General features: G+C 49.5%; 1 protein-coding gene across 7 annotated transcripts in view; it reads left to right on the forward strand.

Moving 5' to 3' along the window:
* Positions 1-17950, forward strand: part of LOC108154994 (maternal protein pumilio) — a 207651-nt gene that overhangs the window by 161122 nt on the left and 28579 nt on the right. For 2 of the 7 annotated variants that reach the window (XM_017285539.2, XM_017285540.2), the window contains one exon: positions 13864-13905. The exons of the other annotated variants lie outside the window; for them this stretch is intronic. In XM_017285539.2, coding sequence (XP_017141028.1) covers positions 13864-13905 — 42 coding nt within the window. The remainder of the gene's footprint in view (positions 1-13863; positions 13906-17950) is intronic. 7 annotated transcript variants of the gene reach the window in all.

The raw sequence follows: 17950 nt of genomic DNA on the forward strand, positions 1-17950 counted from the left end.
CGTGTCCGTCTCCGTCTCCATCGATCTTTAACATGCTTTGAGGCGGGAAAAAGGACATGCAGCCGCAGACGAGACGGCATAATTATTTTCCAATTCAATCAGAGAGGGCCTTAAGCTCTTTTCCCCCTCTTCCCCCCCTCTATGCGTAAGCCTAAGCCCAAGCGTAAGCCACATTGAGCGGGATTAGGCGCTAACTGCCAAAATGTGATTACATTGAAGGGCCACAGAATGTCCGTCCTGGCCCTGGCCCCGGCTCTTGCGAGTGTCCCCCCATCTGGGGCCCATAAATTAATCAAAAGATGGAGAAAAGAAGAGACGGCCCGCTGGCTGTTCCGGCCTGCACTTTCACCGGGAAATCACATCCGTCTGATGGACAGCTTCTATTAATTATGACCTAATGGAACGCATTCCGAAGGATCCCGTGGAAAACGAAAACGAAAAAGGGAACCGCCACAAAAGCCGCAGAATCCCATCAAGGAAGCGCGTAAAATTCTCTCGCTTCCTGGGGCCACAAATGGCATTTAATTCACTTTCAACGCTTTTGGACGCCAGGGCGCCACCTGACGAGCAGGACCAGCAGGACCAACATCCTGGGTGTCCTTTCTCGCTCTCTGTGGCGGGGGCGGGGGCGGGGGCGCGGGCGCTCCTTCGTCCTGTGCGTAATTCCTATTATTTACTTTATTAATTTAAGTGTTTTGGCCCCAAGGCCTCCCCTCCCTGGTGACTCGTCCCTGGATCGCTCTTCCCTGTTATGAGGGCCGTAAATAATTTTTCTGGGACACTGCTCCGCATCATTTTATTCTATTAAAGCCAAATATTTACACAGAAACAACTCCTGTTCGCAGGCAAATGACCAACAGGAAAAAAGCAGAGCCAACAGAGCCAGGAACTGGACGCAGTGGAGGCCGTGGAGGCAGTGGAGGCAGTGGAGGCGGTGGAGGTAGTGGAGGAGGTTGAGTGCTTTTGCGTTGGGAGTGGGGCCAATGAGGGTTTTAGGCCCAGTCGATTCGGGTGTTCTAGACGGGTGCGTATGCCCCCCACCCCCCCACAAAGACACTCGGCGAGGGCGGGACTCGATGGCTGTGTGCTCTCTGGGTGGACCCTCCCCTGGGTTTATTAGAAGTAATGACATGCAGCTTGTTAGTAAAAGAGAATGCCAAGTGGGGAGTGGAGGGAGTGGGGGGAGTGGTGGAGTGCAGGCAGAATGTTGGACATAGTTATTAACAGGAATATTGTTACCTGAGGACGCCACATGCCAAACGTTCCACCAAACGTTGCAGGTGGAAATGGCTCTGCTCCAGCCGGGAGCGGGGGACGGGGGGATGTCCAGTGAATGAATGTTAACTGCCGGACATAAACCAACCTGGGGAAATGTTCATAAGCCCGCCTATACACCCACACACCTGCCGCCTGCCCCACTAGCTGGAGGGAGGGAGGAGCTGCTGTCTGCTTTCGGGGAGCTTGGGTTGGAGCTGGCATCAAAAGAACATTCTTTCCCTTTCTCCCTATATCTAGGTATGCCATTTCATAGAATAATTAAGGATATAAATAGTTTTATTTCTTCCATTCATAATTACCAACAAAAATACCTCCAGTCCAATTTTCTACGAGTCCCAGTATCTCTGAGAGGGAAACGAGGCATTGTACTTTGAGATTGATCGGCATTTAGATTGATCAATCGACCGTCGGTCTGCGCGCTTCTTAAGTGGAGGTATACTCGGTAGTATTCCAGTGTGGCCAAACGTTTAGGGACAGTAGGAAACAGTAGGGAACAGTGTGGAACAGTACGGAACAGTAGGGAACGGTAGGGTGCGGTAGGGAACGGTAGGGTGCGGTAGGGAACGGTAGGTTACGGTGGGAAACAGCATGGAACAGTAGGGTACAGTCGGGTACAGCAGGGTACAGTACGGAACAGTTGGGAGCAGTTGGGAACAACAGGGTAAAGTAGGGAACAGTAGAGATCTACCATGATCTATATTTCAAACTCCCTGTCGATCCTCTGGGTTTTTCCACTGAACAATTTAAAATATTCATTAAAATGGTCATATTCTACCCATTGCAATCAATTCCATTCCATTCCATTCCCCATCCCCCATCCCCCATCCATCCTGTTCTTTTTAATTGCCCTGCGTAGTTCTATTTACATTTGTCTCCTTCCCCACCTGGGAACTGCTCTCTCTCCATCTCTTTCTCCCTTTCCTCTCTCTCTCTCTGTTCATTTAATTATTTGTCTCTTTTGTTGTTTACGGCGCTGTTGCGCTGCTCTTCCGGTGGCGCAATGAACCAAAAAACTGAAAAAGGTAAGTGAAGAAATTGCTGCGGGTCCTTAGCAAATACATGTCCTGGCGCAGCCCCCACCCCCTCCCACCCACATTCTTTTTTGGGAAAAGCCCACATTAAACGCTTTTGACACAAAGAGAGAGAGAGAGACAGCCGGATGGACGGAGGCAAACAACGAAAAAAGCATTTTGTTTGTCAAATGTTTGTCATTTGTAAATGTCAAACGGCGGTCGAGCATATTTTGCATACATGCACTACAGACAGAGACCAAAATAGCTCTCTCTCCCTCTCACTGATAGTCTATCACCATCCCTCTCCTTCTCTGGCTCCGGTCCATCCATGCAAAGTCAGTTGTGAAATGTTCTTTCAAGTCTTTGGCCCGCATTACTTTGTTGAGGGCTGCCGCCGGAACAAAACAAAGAAGGAGGATTCTCCGCACGGAGGGGGAGTACGGGATTGCCTGGGAATGCCGTCAGCCTCCCCTCCCCCCGGACTCGAATTATGAGACATATTTTGTGCTCAGTGTCCTTCCGACTGACAGTCAGTCAGTCGGCGGTATGTTCGGTCTTCGGTCTTCGGTCTCTTGTCTGCGGATCTCGGGCCATATAGAAATCTGACATTTAAATATTTACTTGCGTCAACTTGTGACATTTTACTCATTACACCGGGCGACTCCTGTCCCCCATCCCACGCCCCACCCCGCCAATGGGGTTGTTTCGGGTTTCTCCATGTCTCTGGGTCTGTCTCTGTCTCTGGCTCTGGTCTTGCAAACTTTTGTCATGCGCTTCGCAGGCATTTTCATATTCATAAGCTTTGGCATAATTTTGACAGTTTTCCTTCGTTGGGAGGACACCCATCCCCATCCCCCTCTCCGTCCCCATTCCAGACCCATCTCCTTCTCCATCCGGTCTGAATGTTTAGATTTATTTCCTCACTCAACTACGTAGAAGATGTTCAAGTTGATTGGAGTTTCCGCAACGATGGGACGGGGAGGGGGATGGGGGATGGGGGGGGTGGTCCGTTCGTTCATTTATCAATGCTTCCGGTGGATCATTGTTCTCTCTCGTCTGCCTCTTCGCTCATCGCCCTGACTGACTGCTGTCTGTCTTTTATGTCTCCCGTCTCCGTCTCCTGTCTCTGCCTTTGGCTCCACTTTGGCCTCCGCCTCCGCCTCATTCTTATCCTGTTCTGCCTGCTCTTTCTCCGCCTCCGCCTCTTTCTTATCCTGTTCTGCCTGCTCTTTCTTGGCTGTGCTGTCACTGGCCTTGGGGCCAGGTATAAATGCTGTTGTAAATGTATTTTTAAATGTAATAAGATTATTACGCAATTAGTACAACTTTTCGGTTGCCTCCGGGGGGCGGGGGCGGGGGCGGGGAACTGAAACTGCCCGAGGGTAGGCTTTTAACTGCCGGGATTTAATAGCTAATTTATTTCTGGCTACTTCTGTAATTATGTGTGTGTTTTGTGGGAGGAATTCGAGGGAGCAGTGGAGTATCCTTTCTGAAGGGAGGACGCAGGACCAAAGCCAGCGAGCGGATAAGCCGTGGAGAGCGGAGGGAGTGCCGTGGGGGGAACTCGAGTCCATTCAACGATTAAGTGGAAATGTTTTCACGGCGGCCTTCAAGTGGCCTTCAAATGTGGTGATCAGGAATTAGAATAGAATGTCTTTGGATAAGATTGAATGATCCAAATCTAGGGAATGTTTCGCTCTCTTATTTCCCCTCGATAGCCTGTGCCTGAGTTCAACTTTAACCCTTTTGAGGCAATGCTGGACTCTAATTGAAGTGAACACGAGGCCAAGCCAACAAAAGTCTTAATTAATTAAAAATAGAGAGACAGAGAGAGCGTAAGAGAGCCGAATCCCAGACGAAAATATCCCCAAAATGCATGCACACAATTCTCCCTGTGTGTGTGTGTGTGCGTGTGTGTGTATGTATGTCAGTGTTTAGGGTCAAAAATATTATTTTGCAGGACAAAAGCTAGACCCAGAAAGGAATTCGATGGGCGAGCAGCGTTTTCATTAGGGGCCCAGGCACGAACTTGACTTGACCTCTCTCTCTGTCCCCCTCCCCCTTTATCCCTATCACTCTATGGGGCTCCTTCACTCTATATTTTCATCTTTTGTTACCATTTTTGCCTACGTGCCTCGCACAGAGTGGTGCTTGGTGCTTAAGGGCTCAACAAACACAAAAAGTCAAGACATTTACACTGCACTTCAGAGACGAAGGAGCCGCCTCTCCGCTCTCTGTCTCTCCGTCTCTCTATCTCCCTCTCTGGCGAGGCAAATGAACCTTAAAACAAATCATTATTAAAGGCCCCATATCCTCGGAATCCCCTGTAGCCCCTGTAGCCCCTGTAGCCCCTGGTGCCCCTGCATGCCTGCTCCTGCTAACTGCTTCATATTTCTAATTATGTAAAAAACTTTACCATGTTGCACTCCCTAAGAAAAGGGCCCCTCACTCCCTCCTTCGGCACCCCTGCTCCCCCGCTTGGCCCCAGGAAAATTGTAGTTAAACATAACGATTCCAGGAGAGGCCCTTGCACTCTCTCCCCCCCCCTTTCTCTTGTCGGTGGAAAGTGAAATGCAGAGGATGCCGGGACTCGCTCGCATGGCCGCTCGAGGCGGGGCAGGAGGCGGCGCCGTGTCTGCGGCTCTGTTGATTTTCCAACGGCAATTTTGTGCATTTTACAGTGCGTCTGCACTTGGAGGCGCCTCCGTCTGTGTGTGTGTGTGGCTCTAACTTGTTGCAGGCGAGGCAGTGCAGGCAACAAAGCGTCGAAAGAAAAAAAGAAACGGAAAACAAAGGCCAAAACTTTGGCAATGTGCGAATAGCTACGAAGGCAGAGCACTGCAGGCACTCTGCCGGCATACCTCCGCCGCTGCAGCCGCCGCAGCCTCTGGGACCTACTTCTATCCCCCCAGTGCCACGAGTACTAGCAGCCCTCGTTGGGCTTTCAAATTGTTTTTGATTGAAATTTAAACAAAAATGTGTTGGCTGCACTTGAGGACAACAGCAGCAGAGGAGCGGCAGAGCAGCGGCAGAGCAGCGGCAGAGCAGCAGCGCCTTAAACATTAGAAGCGGAAAAGGAGGCAACAGGGGAGACCCCGAATTCCGAATGCACTCACTGATCGTGCAAGTACATCGAAACCCCAGCAACCCTTCGCAAAGGATATCCTCAGATGAGTCTACGAATTCCTCTTCCTCACTTAAGCGGTGGGCATTCACAGGCGAACCTGTTCGTCGATTTTGTTGTGTTCGAAGACGAACGACGTGTTCGAAGCGACAGAACTGGTTCGATCATCGTTCGGTGAGGCGAGTGTTCGATCGAACATCATTTGGGAAGCTTCTGCTTGCATTTTCCAAAGCTTACTCCCTGCTCAGTGCTTTAGTAGTAGGGGAATAGATCCATGCCCCCAGCTTTCTACGGGTACTCTCTGTGGCTCCTTTTTACAGGGTATTCATTCCGTGTAGGTACCTACTTCGGCCACCTGCTGGGTGGAGGACCCCGTAGAAGCGAACGCACCTTTTCTTGTGTAAGGTTTACATTGCGTGCAATAATGTGTGTGCGTGTGTGTGTGTGTGTGTGTGTGTGTGTGTGCATGTAAATGCCAAGGAAAAAGCTTATAAAGTGCCTGGAAAAGTTTTGGCCCTGCCGTGAAGGCAAAAGAAATGAAAATAAAGAAAAGGCGAGCAACGCATCCCTTCAGCACTCCCCCTGGGCCCATCCCCCCCCCCCTCCCCACCGCCCTTGTGACGGTTGAACATGAAAGCGAAATTCCTTTTATTACTCTTTATTGTTCTTGTTGTTGTTGCTAAGCATCTGCTGTTCTGTTTCAATGAAATTGTTTATCAAGTTGAAAACTCTCGGAAATTATGTAAAATATGTTTTTGCGGTTCGTCTTTTGTTCGAAACCAAAATTGTTCTGCATATCAAACGGAAGAGCAACAACAAAACACCCCAACAACAAATTTTAATTTTCTACTTGAGTTATTAAACATTTAGCAGGCCCCACGTTTGCTCCATCTCCACCCCGCTGCGCTCATCCCTCCCCCTCCCCTCCTATGACCTCTCGCGGCACGACAATGCATTTACTGTCGGTAATCCCCAGAAACTATTACCAAATCCCCTGCACAGAAATCACTTGGCTGGTCGTGGGCTTCCGGTTTCCACCCAGATCCGGTCTTCCCGCTGAAAAGCTCATCATCATCATCATCATCATCTGAAACGGAATCGGAATCGGAATCAGCGTCATTGTGGTAGGGCAAAGCCCTGTCCTCCGACAACTCTGGCCGTCCCCCCCCCTCTGGCCACCGGATTTGGCCTGACCCCACAAGCAGGGGCCGCACAGTGGCCACAGTGGGAACAGTAGGGACATTTTTGGGTATATGTTTCGGTATAAGGCCGATAGTCCGATCCTTTAGTCTTTCCCTTTCTCAGACAAACACTTGATTCAATTTGGATTTTTCCACAACGATATGCTGCTCATTCCATCCAATTTCCCTGCCCATTGTTCCTGGGAAACGTTAAATACTTTCGCTGCCAAATGAACAAGTTTCGCCATTGAAATCAAATGAGTCATGAGAGTTTTCAGCCACGCGGAGAGCCGAGCCATATTCTTGGTCTGCTCGGTCTTTTTTCCATCGGTCCTTGGTCGACGTCCAGTTGAAACAATAAATAAATGTGAAATCGACCCTGACAGAGGCGGAATGAGGCAGGACCCGCGCCACAGAGCCGGACTGGACAGCCGGACAGCCCTCAGAACTCGGATCCCTCCTGCGGCGGGCGGACCATTCATAACAGAGGCCAGCAGAGTCGAAGGTCGCCATGAGAATCCTCATCATCATCACCATCCCCAGCCCCAGCCCCGTACTCTGCGGTGACTCCCTGCCTCTCGCTCTTCCTTTCTCTGTCTCTCTGTCTGTCTCTCTCGCTGCCCTGCCGGACATTGGCAGCCGTTTTGCATTGTTTTTGGTCATTCGTTTGGCGTCACTCGCATTTGCCTTTGTTACTTCTCTCCTCCCTGTCTGTCTCGCTCTCCCTCCCTCTCTCCCTCCCTCCCTCTCTCTCTCTCTCTTTCGGTTGGTGTGTTTGTTCAGCCATTGAGTTGATGATTTCCGTATGCATAGCCCATTTTATGCACAACTTCCGGAAATTTTCATTGTGGCTTTGCAAGCGGATGTTCCACGGGTCGCATGGAGGGGGTGCAGCATGGGGCGGCAGCTTTAACAGTTTCACTTTCGGGAACAGAATAATTGAAAAAGTGATTATTTTTTTGGCTTTTTTCACTGGCTAAAATTTAGCGAAAGCAAATCCAATTTGTTGCTGATAAAATAAATATTCATCAAATATGCAGCAAACAGAGACGGAAACAGGAGCAAAACGAATGGCAACGAAACGGAATTTACGGTTGGGGAAAGCGAAAAAAAAAGCGCATGCAAACAAGATCCTGGCAATCCTCTGGATGCCGCCGCAGCAGCACCAGCAGCAAAAACTAAAAAATTAATAATGTGCCAAAAAGTATGCTGCAGTTTTTGACATGTTCTCCCTGGGTCCTGCATCCTGCATCCTCTCTGGTCGGGTCGGGTCTGCCATCTGGCCTGGGCAACCGGATATGGAGATTATGTAACCGCATTTCCGGCTGCCGCTTGTGCAAAATGGCGGCTCTCGGCAGCAGCAACAGCAGGGCCACACCTGACACTGACGTTTATGCTCAGTCAGGCGCCTAACAGCACTGCCGGATGGCCAGCTCCACTAGCGACTTCTCCCCCCTCTCAGGACTCCATTTCCCCCGCAGGAGCCCCTCTGTGCATTCGCATTTGTGCAATTGCTTTGCGGTCGACTCGGTTTACACTAAATGCGCTTTTGTGGTTTTCGGCATCGATGCCAGCAGAGCAGAAGCTGCTAGCCGATAGAGTGGGGCAGTGGGGCGGCAGTGGCTCCAAACAGGTAGCGCAGAAAGGCTTTTCCGAATGTGATTCATTGCCCGATGGGGCCCATATGGATGGGGTCCATATCGGGAACTGTTTCGGAGTGGGTGGGGCTGCCCCCGAAGTGTGTGTAGCCATAATTTTGGTGATTTCTGGCTCACCATTCTCTCCGTTTTTTCTGGGCGTTCATCTCTCTCTCGCTGCCCGCAAAAGCGTCTCCATTTGGCTGGTTAAGATTCCGTCTATCAGCCAGCCGGCCCCATCTTTGGGGCTCTCCTGCTCTCCCGCTGCGTTTCTCATTGTCCTGTGGGGGGCTGGGGCGGTGCGGGGTGGGGCCATTGTTGCTGTTGCTGGCTCCTGTTGTTGCTATTATCATCAAGCTGTCATGTTAAATGACATTTGCCATATTTCATATACAAACACACACGCATACATACATACGTGCGGGTGTGTGGGTGTGCGTATGAATATATATCGTATTCTATTGTATTGTATACAAAAAAAAAGAAGAAGAAAAAAGCATCTGTGTGTGTGTGTGTGTGTGTGTGTGTGTGCTTCCTTTGACCATAGAAAATGAGCCATGTGAACTGTTGCGGCTGTTGCATAGCCGCACAACAAAAGCGGGCCAGCAGCAGAGCCAAAGGAAAAACTCCTTTTCTCTGTCTCTCTGTCTCTCTCTCTATCTCGGCGTGCCGCTTCCATTGTGCCCGGGTGAATCCTGCTGTCCCGTTGTCCTGTCCCGTCTCCGTTTGTGGCATGTGTCAGCCGACGACTGGCCTCCCTGGCTCCCTTTTTTTTTATTGTGCTGCTTTTGATATTTATTTTCCATTTACATGCATTTCATCATTTGTCGTTTCCCGTTTCCCGTTTGTCGTCTCCCTCGTTGGGTCGTTGCCTGCTTAAAAGTTTAATTGTCCTGCGATTTAGTCTAGGACTTGGGCTTATCTTGAATCCGTACGCCCCGCCCCGCCCCGCCCTCCCATTCAGCTGCTGTCAGGGGCAGAGCACTACATATTTAAATTCCTGCTGCCTGCCTGCCAGAGACGCCTCAATGTGTGGCAGGCAGGCACACTCATACATTGTACTCGTAGAATGCATGTTTCCTCCTTTGTGATGGCATATTTCTGGGCAAAAAGCAATTAACTCTCGACTCTGCCACCCCCCACTGGGGGGGGGCGTCTATTCAGTCCGATCCGCCTTCAATCAATTTGTGCGAAACTATATTAAAAATGCTCAAGCCGGATATTACGAAAAATGCCCACAACCCAAGACCCAAGACCCACGACCGATTGATGGCCGCATACTTTGCGGCAACCCCGGAATCCCCGGAACCAACCGGCAAACAAAAAAACATCAAAAGTTCTGCCAGTCCCCCTGCCCCCCATCCGCGGTCCGTTGCCAGTAAACGTTTCCACTTTGCATACTTGGAGTCCCCAGGATGCGGACCCGTATACGGGCCCGGGACAGACACTTAAAAGGCACAAAAACCGCCAACGACAAGCGCCGCAGACGCCACCGCAGCAGCAGCAACGGCAGCAGCAACGGCAGCCTCGTGGCAAATTAGTTTAAGAAATTGCCCGAAGGTGGCGCCTCCCCCCCCCTGCCCCACCGAAATCTACCCTCGAAATGTTTTATGCACAAAGAGCAGGAAGACGTAAGATTCGCGGGCATAAAATGGAATGAAAATGAAATAAATTCCAGCAAACTGAACTGCTCACATTTCTAGATAAAATTGACAGAAAATCGGAAGGAAGGTACGGCTACCCATTACCCATTATTACGGGATCCCCTTTGATCGTTTGCCCAGGAAGGAAGGCAGTGATCATCCTTCTAAAACATCAGTTTTAGTCGTAATTCGTCCGGCAAGAGCAGACCCCGAGGGCTGTGGCTTCCAACGAGAACAATCTGATGCCTATCCATCGCATATTTGTAGTTTTCAGCCGTGTTCGTAAACCATTTTATCCCCAGCTGTTTGGCTTTCCTTACCTTGGCTTCCTCTGTGGCTTTGCCCCTGCCTCTGGCTGTGCTGTCCTCCTTGGCTCAGCTGCCAAAGCAACAGCAACAGCCGCCAAATGTAATTATCAAAAGTTTCCACTATTTTCCGAGCAGCCGCGAGGGGGAAACCGAAAGAAAAAAACCAAAGAAAGGGAGGGAGGGAGGTAGGGAGGGAGGAAAAGCGGCAAGGTAAGGTGGCTTAAGGAGAGTTGTCAGCCCCAGGCTTGCGGCTTGTTATTCTGTTTGTGTCTGCCAGACGCCAAAGTACGAAAAAGGAGCAAGGAGCAAAAAATAAATACAAATACAAATAAAAAAAAATAAAAAGTAGAAAATTAAATTCGTGTTTCAACTGCAGACGTTGCTCAGTTTCACAGTTTCCCAGCTTCCCCCTCTGCCCTGCCCTGCTGCTGGTGCCATGGCAATTCGAGGCATGCTCTCTGCCCCTTCTGCCACTTGGCTTCTTGGAGATTTGCCATATGAATTGGGACAGAAGATGCTTGCTGCTTGCTGCCTATTTATTACAATTTAATGCCAATTCTTTGCTGCTGGCTGGAAGCTGGAAGCCGGCAGGGGCTTATTAATCTGTCATGCAAAATTACTGCGAAATGCGGCGGAATGCCTTGCCTCGGCTGGATTTGATTGTATTGCTGTATTGCGTCAGAAAATGCTGAAAGCTGACACATTCGGATGAATAAATCAGGGCTTCTCTGACAGCAGGGGACCGTTCGAGCAGCGACACAAAAATATTACTTGTTTTCTCGCTGTTTGTCCTTTTAGAATTATTATCATCCGAAAATATGATACAAGTTAGGGAAAAAAATAGTGCAGAACCACCAAAATGGGAACACTGGTTGTGGAACAAGCTTGAACTGTTACTGATATGGAATTGTGGAAGTGGAACACGTTAGAAGAAAATGCAGGAAAAATGGCATCCAGGAATACAAAAATAATTGCCTGTACTGCGGGCTGCCCCCCAAGGAAACCCCAAGCACAAATACAAACACAACAAAACGGGGGGAAAGGAAGCGGAAAACCAATTTCTCAACGATAATAAAAAATACTCGTACGCACAACAGACACATGATGGAAAAATAAATGAAACTAAAATGTAAAGTAAATGGAAATCGAAGCAAAGCAAAAAAAATCAACACAGAAAACGATGATGAAAGAAAGGGCTCGGAGAAGGGAGAAGGGACAGGGGAAAATGAAACTGAAATGAATATTTTGTGATATTTTACCAATGCAGTGGGGCCGTCTCGTTGTTTGTTGCATTGTTAAATATTCATGTCAGGGAATATGGCATTTTATTTATATCGGAACCACATATGTATATCCATAAATAAATGTATGTGTCTACTTTCGATTCTCTGGGGCAAAAGCTGGGACGTCCCTGTGAATATTTGAGCCGGAATCCTTCCACTCTCTTTTCTCCCGATTTCCACTGCCGGCGGATGCCTTGAGGCTCGTTTGCTCCGGGCATGATTTTTAAATATTTTAACAGAAAATCACTCGCTCTTCCCCCTCCTTCTTAGCCTGCCCCTACAGAGAGACGCTCCTTAGATGGTTCTGAGGGCTTGAACCGGTTGGGGCCAGAGTTAAATGATGTGTGGCGAAGAGGCTGCTGAGGGGAGACCTTTGCGCGTGGCACCGAGCTTAAAGGATAATTATCCGCCACTCTCCGACTGGCACCTTTAAAGCGGACTCAGAAATCACTTACCGATTGGCAATTTGCGTGCGCCAGGCCAGGCATCGACACTTGGCCCCAATGCCAGTCGCAGTCCTAGTCTTTGCCATGGTAACGACTGGGAGGAGTGGCAGGAGGCAGATGTGGCGGGTGTGGCAAATCCTGTTAGCAACCGCTGTGAACACAACTCGAGGCAACATCCTGGCCGGGTCCGGGCCTGAGTCCAGGTCTGCGTCTGCGTCTGCGTCTGGTTGTTGTGTTATCGCTTATGTTGTCTCTTACGGTCTGTTGCATTCTGTACAAATTTGCGCCGCAGGTCCACAAAATTGTGCAACGAAGCGTTGTCCCCATCCCCATCCCCCTCTCCTCCACCAGCGTCTCACCAAGACAACTTTTCTAATAATTTGCTCGTTTTCTAATTTTCGAGTGTTGCCAGGCGGCTTCCGGCTTTCGGCCTTTGGTATTCGGCAGGCAGGGGGGCAAGGCAGGGGGGCAGGGGGCTGGGAATCTTCTGCAATCACTTTCGCTTAATGCTATTCGAGTTTGATTCGGGTTCGGGCTTGGACTTTTACTTGGGCTCGGGTTCGAGTGGCCAAAAATAAATGTCCTTAATTTTGAGCTCGGGGCAAAGTTTGTGTCCAGCTTCGGGATAAGCCATATGCTCAAAGGGAAATCAAGGAAAATCCCCTATAAAAATTACCAATATTTACTTTAGAAAATGACAGACCCTCGTGGGCTGGTCCTCCGCCCCATCGCCCAATCGCCCAATCGCCCAGCATACCAACCTCCTCTCCTCTGGCTCTCCTCTGGGCAAATCCCTTGTCAACTTTGCTACTTAATAAAATATGAGTGCCAAAGTGGAAGACAGGACAAACACGAAATATCCAAGGACGTGCCACTAATGGCGGGCCCAAGCTCAAGTGCTGCCCCAGACCCCAGCCTCCAAGCCCCAGACGCTACCCCAGAAGTAACAGCCACGAGAAAGGAGCAGAAAAAAGAAACAGAACCAGAAAAGGGATAAAGAAATAAATAGAAAATGCAAATAGAAGGCAATACATTTGCCAGACGGCTGTCGGTCGTCTGTCGTCTGTCGGTGGGTGGGAGGATGCCACGTTTGGCATGTTCGGCATGTCCTTTCGATGAGCTCGCCCCCATGTAAAAATGACATTTCCATCGCATCCCGCCCGTCGTCCCACTCTCAAGGACATCATGCGTCTCGCATAAACTGTTGATTTTTATTGAGGTTCGTGCCGGATCTCTCTCTAAGGTCGCAGGTGTTACTGCAGGGCACACTCTCCCCCATCTATCGGGTGGGGGTGGGGCACTCCATCAGGAGGGTTTCCTTTGACACATGTCAAAGTCTGACCACTTCCAGCCCCCCGCAAGGTCGCCAAGGAGGCAATTTTTTTGTGGCTTAGCATTAGTGTCGAAATTATGGCCCTTATATGGCCTCGGCCGTCCCGCAGTCCCCGATAGTTTTATGTTATCCTTGTGGTGTCCCCTTCCTCCTCCTTTTCCGTGTGTGCGTGTGTGCAGTTTACGACTAAATACAATTTGAGCGCCTCCTGCTCCCCCGCACCCTCCGCACAAGCCCCATTGCGGCGACTTTGTTGCTGTGTTATTATATGCTTTGGCTAATGTTTATGTATGTCCTCCCAGGAGAGGGAAGGACCCAGCGAAGAGAGTGGTGCTCGTGCCAGAGGGGTGGTTACACCCGTTGTGGGTGGTGGAATCGGTCCAGAATTGTGCGAGTCCAGGCCAGTACTGTACCAGCTGAGTGGAGGGATTTATTGATGGGCATTGGTGGGTTCCTCTGTTGAACGAACTCCGAAAAAGCCGCATCTTTCATATTGTTCGACATTTAAAGAGTATCTAACGTTTACTGTTTCATTCCGCTGTTCCAAATAACTACATTCTGCGTTCCATTCCACTTTGTTCCTTTATTTATGTTCTCTTTCTCTTTTCTATTTCCAGGTAAGTGACGATGTGCTTTCGCTGGCCTTTAATCAAAATCAAGTAAGATTTTTGTTTTCCTTTTCCTTTGTTTTAATTTTCGTTCATCATTGGGGGAGGGGGGCCCTCAATTACGGTGGGCATCAAATGTCACACCTCGCATGCCCGTCTGTCTGTCTGGGAGTCGTGAGAGAGTGTGTGTGTGTGTGTGAGGGGGGGCAAAGCATCATAAATCAATCAAATCGGAACGCGCCAGAGCCGAGGCTCTACTGGAGTCCGGCGATTTGGAGGGGCGCCTTGTGGCGCAGCGATTGACGGCACGAGATTTGCAACATTTCCGGCGCATGACGCAAAGCAGTTAATTTGTCAAATGTCTGCACTTTATCACCCATATCTGTGGGGCGTCCCTCTGCGCCCCAGCACCCCAGCACCACAGAATCTGCCCCAAGCCTCATCTCGCCCCGCCTTTCCACGCATTACGCACTCAGACATTTTGGGGGCTTCGCACTGGCACTGGCACACATCTCTAGTCTGTGAAATTTTGAGGCAAAGTGCAATCAGTGCAGTGGCGCATTCCCCACAGGAGTGCAGCAGACAGACATTCGAGTAGACGATGAAAATGTCAGACAAGACCAGCATCAGAGCCAGAGCCAGTCCAGGGCGGACCCAGAGACCCAGAGCTAGTAGCAATCCTTTGCATTGTCGGTTCGCCTCGGGGGAGAACTGTTAGAAAAACTCACTGGCAAAGCAATTTAAAGTTGCATCCATAACAGCAGCAGCAACAACAACATCGCCAGAACAACAACGAACTGGGCAGAACATTGGCCTGGGGAAATTTCAGTGGCTAATGTTGTCCCTGTGTCTGTCGCTGGGCCTCTACCAGCTGCAGGTCCTGTCCCCAAATGTCCTTTCGCAGTCAACAGGCCGTCAGAGTCAGATTCGGTCTCGGATTCGTAGTCGTAGACGGAGAATCGTTGCCCGAAATCGTAATTAGAAAAGTGCTTGCATGATAACTCACTTTTTGGTTTCTGCTCGCATGAGTGGGTGCGTAATGCATCCTGGCAGGACTCACACTTACACCCTCACTGCTGTTTAGCCAGTGGCCATTTAATAGCCCTGCCGAGCAGTCATTAAGCAGCAATGAGGGGGGGAAGGGAGGGGCTGGAAACGGAATTAACGCAAGAAATCTATTATCCTGGTCGCACCTGATTGTCCTGTTAATTGTCGCAGGGAGCACTGGATGCTGGTGTCTCTATAAGATACATTTTTTTGTATTTTTAGCCATGCATAAGCCAGTGCAATCTTTCGCCATTTCCATATCAACTTTGGCCCGCTACCAACAAAAAATGTGTCATCAAAATGTCATTACGTGGGTGGGCGACGACATATGCCTGGAATAGGATCTGCCGTATCTGGAGCAGCACTGGGGGCAGGGGCAAGGGCAGGGACAGTGGATTGGGATTGGCTATTTGTTGTGACAGCCAAAGGGGGAAACGGGCTGGAAATTTAAACAAAAATTCCCATTCGAATTGTTGGCAAACAATAATTGAGGGCAGCCCGCCCGCCCCCAGGGCTGCCCCCAGGGCTCCCCCGAGTTATTATGCAAATGAATGTGGGGGGAGCGTCTAAAAAATTAGCATTTTATGCAACAGCCTGCACATAATTCGAAAAACTGCAACCTTAAATTAAAGCTAAAGCCCAGCCAGTGACGGGGTGAAAATCAGCGCCCAACAAAGGGGCCCGCCGCCAAGACCACAGCCCCAGCCGGGTCCTTGCCCCTTTGTGCCATGTTGTATGCATTTTTGGTCAGTGTGTGGTGGGCATTTTGTCGACAGCGACAGCGACAGTGACAGTGATACCGATGCAAAACAGGAGGAGGAACGAATGTGCCCAACAGTTGGGCAGTCGGGCAGTTGGGCGGGTGGGGCGGTTGGGGCGGTCCTCTAATGACAACCACACGTCATCAACGGTCTCCCAGGCCGTCCTGTCGCCGACAACCTCATCGTTGTCGTTGCTGTAAACGCCCGTTTCTGACACGCCCACAAGTGAATATACGGATTCATAGATGCATGTAGTGTGTGGCAAGAGGAGGGCAAGAGAGCCATGTATCATTGGCATGCAAATTTTTTGGTGATGCAACGTCATCATCAGAGGAGAGAAGGAGCTGGAGCTGGGAGCTGGAGCCAAGGACTCATCGTTGTTGACTCATTTGCATTATCGCATCTAATCATTGTCATCATCAACAACAATGTTGCTCGTTAGTCCTGTGCAGATGGAATGGCAAGCAGGGGGTGCGACAGCCAGTGGGCTTACGCCTCCCCCTTCCCGCCCCCTTGATGGCTTCTATTTAGTTGTGTTTTAGTTTCCAGTTTGCCAGCAAAAAAAAAATTGTGACTGCCACCCGACGCTGCGAGCAGCAATTAAAATGCATTTGCAATTTGTTGCAATTGCCGCATTTGGCAGTTTAGAATTTAGAGTGCAATTCCCAGTGGCAGTGGCAGCGGCAGTTGCTGCTGCAATGTTGCAGAGGATTTGCACTCGTAATTTGTGCAATTTGTCACTGCATTTAATTTCCTACTCGATTTCACTGCTCTGCCCTAGAGTGGAGTGGAGTCGAGGGGAAGTAAAGGCCGAGAGTATCATTTTCGATTATCGATTCCCCACATGCCGTGGCTCTCTTCCTTTCTCCCGGCTGAAAGCTGAATGGATCCATCCTTTTAATTAGATTTTTTTATAGATCTAATTGCACTCCTAGTGTGTACTTTTCTAAAGCAAAAATACATTGTCGGATCCACCGATCGTTGCTTTGATATCCCAAGGGGGGTTCCGCCTTCTTCAGTAAAGCTAAGGGGCATCGTTATCCTAGCCAAATAGTCTGCTGTTTCTATTCATGCCTATCAGAAATATAATCATTGCATTTGGCAGCAGCAAAGTCTATACAATCACCAATCAATTTCAGAAGGAACAAACCCCATTCCTCCTGTTGGATGCCTTGAGCTGCTGAGGCCGTCCCAGAATCCCACAACAAATACACAGTCTTTGGCGAGGCGCAGTCGGTCCCAGTCTCGGGGAAAATATGCCTCGTCTTGGCGCATTGGCGGATCTTCAAAGGCTGTAAAAGTACGAGATCGAATAGTTCGTCTTTTCTGCACCTTTTTGTATTCTGGGACCGACTCAGACGGAGCCGAGAAGGCAACGGGTCGCGGTCAGGGACGAAGCCCTCCCTCTGTCTGTCCTCGAATCTCCTATCTTCTCAGGAATTCTGCTCTCTGCCGCTTCTTCGAATACGAGAGTATCCCAGCCATTAGAGTGGCAGCGCTCAGATGCTAGTTATCCCAGAGGACGTTTGAAATTTAAGAACTGGATTTTAATGACCAAAAGTTGTGTAAAAGAACTGACTCATGAAAATGTAATGGCTGATGGTTTATAGACTCGTAAATTCGTTCCTCCTGGTGGTGAAAGTAAAATACGATTACGAGTGCGAGTGTGGTGTATCCTGGTGGCTCTACGAGTAGCTCCGCTGACGTGCCATTAGCACAGGGCCAAAGCCCCGTCCTGATCTCGGCTTATCCCTCTAAGACTGCAAATCTCGACTAAAAATACAATTGTGATTGTCTTTGACATTACCAAGCCACACACACACACACACACACACACACACACACACACACTAATGCGTCTCCTGCATGACATTAAAGTCAGTTGTAGTTTTTCTGTGCTCCTGCTCTGCTCTGCTCTCTGCCTAATTTGCATGCAGAAGCAATGGCAATGGGAAAATATTTATGCACAATTAAATCAAGTAAAAGGAAAGAATAAATTCTGCACTCACACACACACACACACTCGTTGAGTACACCTATACAGTGCACACACACACTTGAATGCAGACAAAAGCAGCTGCCCATTTTGTTGGGCTATGGAAAAAATGCAAATGACATTAAAGCCGAGCTTTGCTTGTGTGTGTGTGTGTGTGAACAATGGGTAACGCAGTAGTTGACCCACATTTGCCATCTCCTTCCGCTTCCGCTGCCGCTGCCGCTGCTGCTGCCCCTCTTCTCTCTCTCTGTCTCTCCCTGTCTCCCCGCTCTCTCTGGAATGTGTGCCAGTT

This window comes from Drosophila miranda, chromosome 2 (genome assembly GCF_003369915.1).
Source record: "Drosophila miranda strain MSH22 chromosome 2, D.miranda_PacBio2.1, whole genome shotgun sequence".
NCBI lineage: Eukaryota > Metazoa > Arthropoda > Insecta > Diptera > Drosophilidae > Drosophila > Drosophila miranda.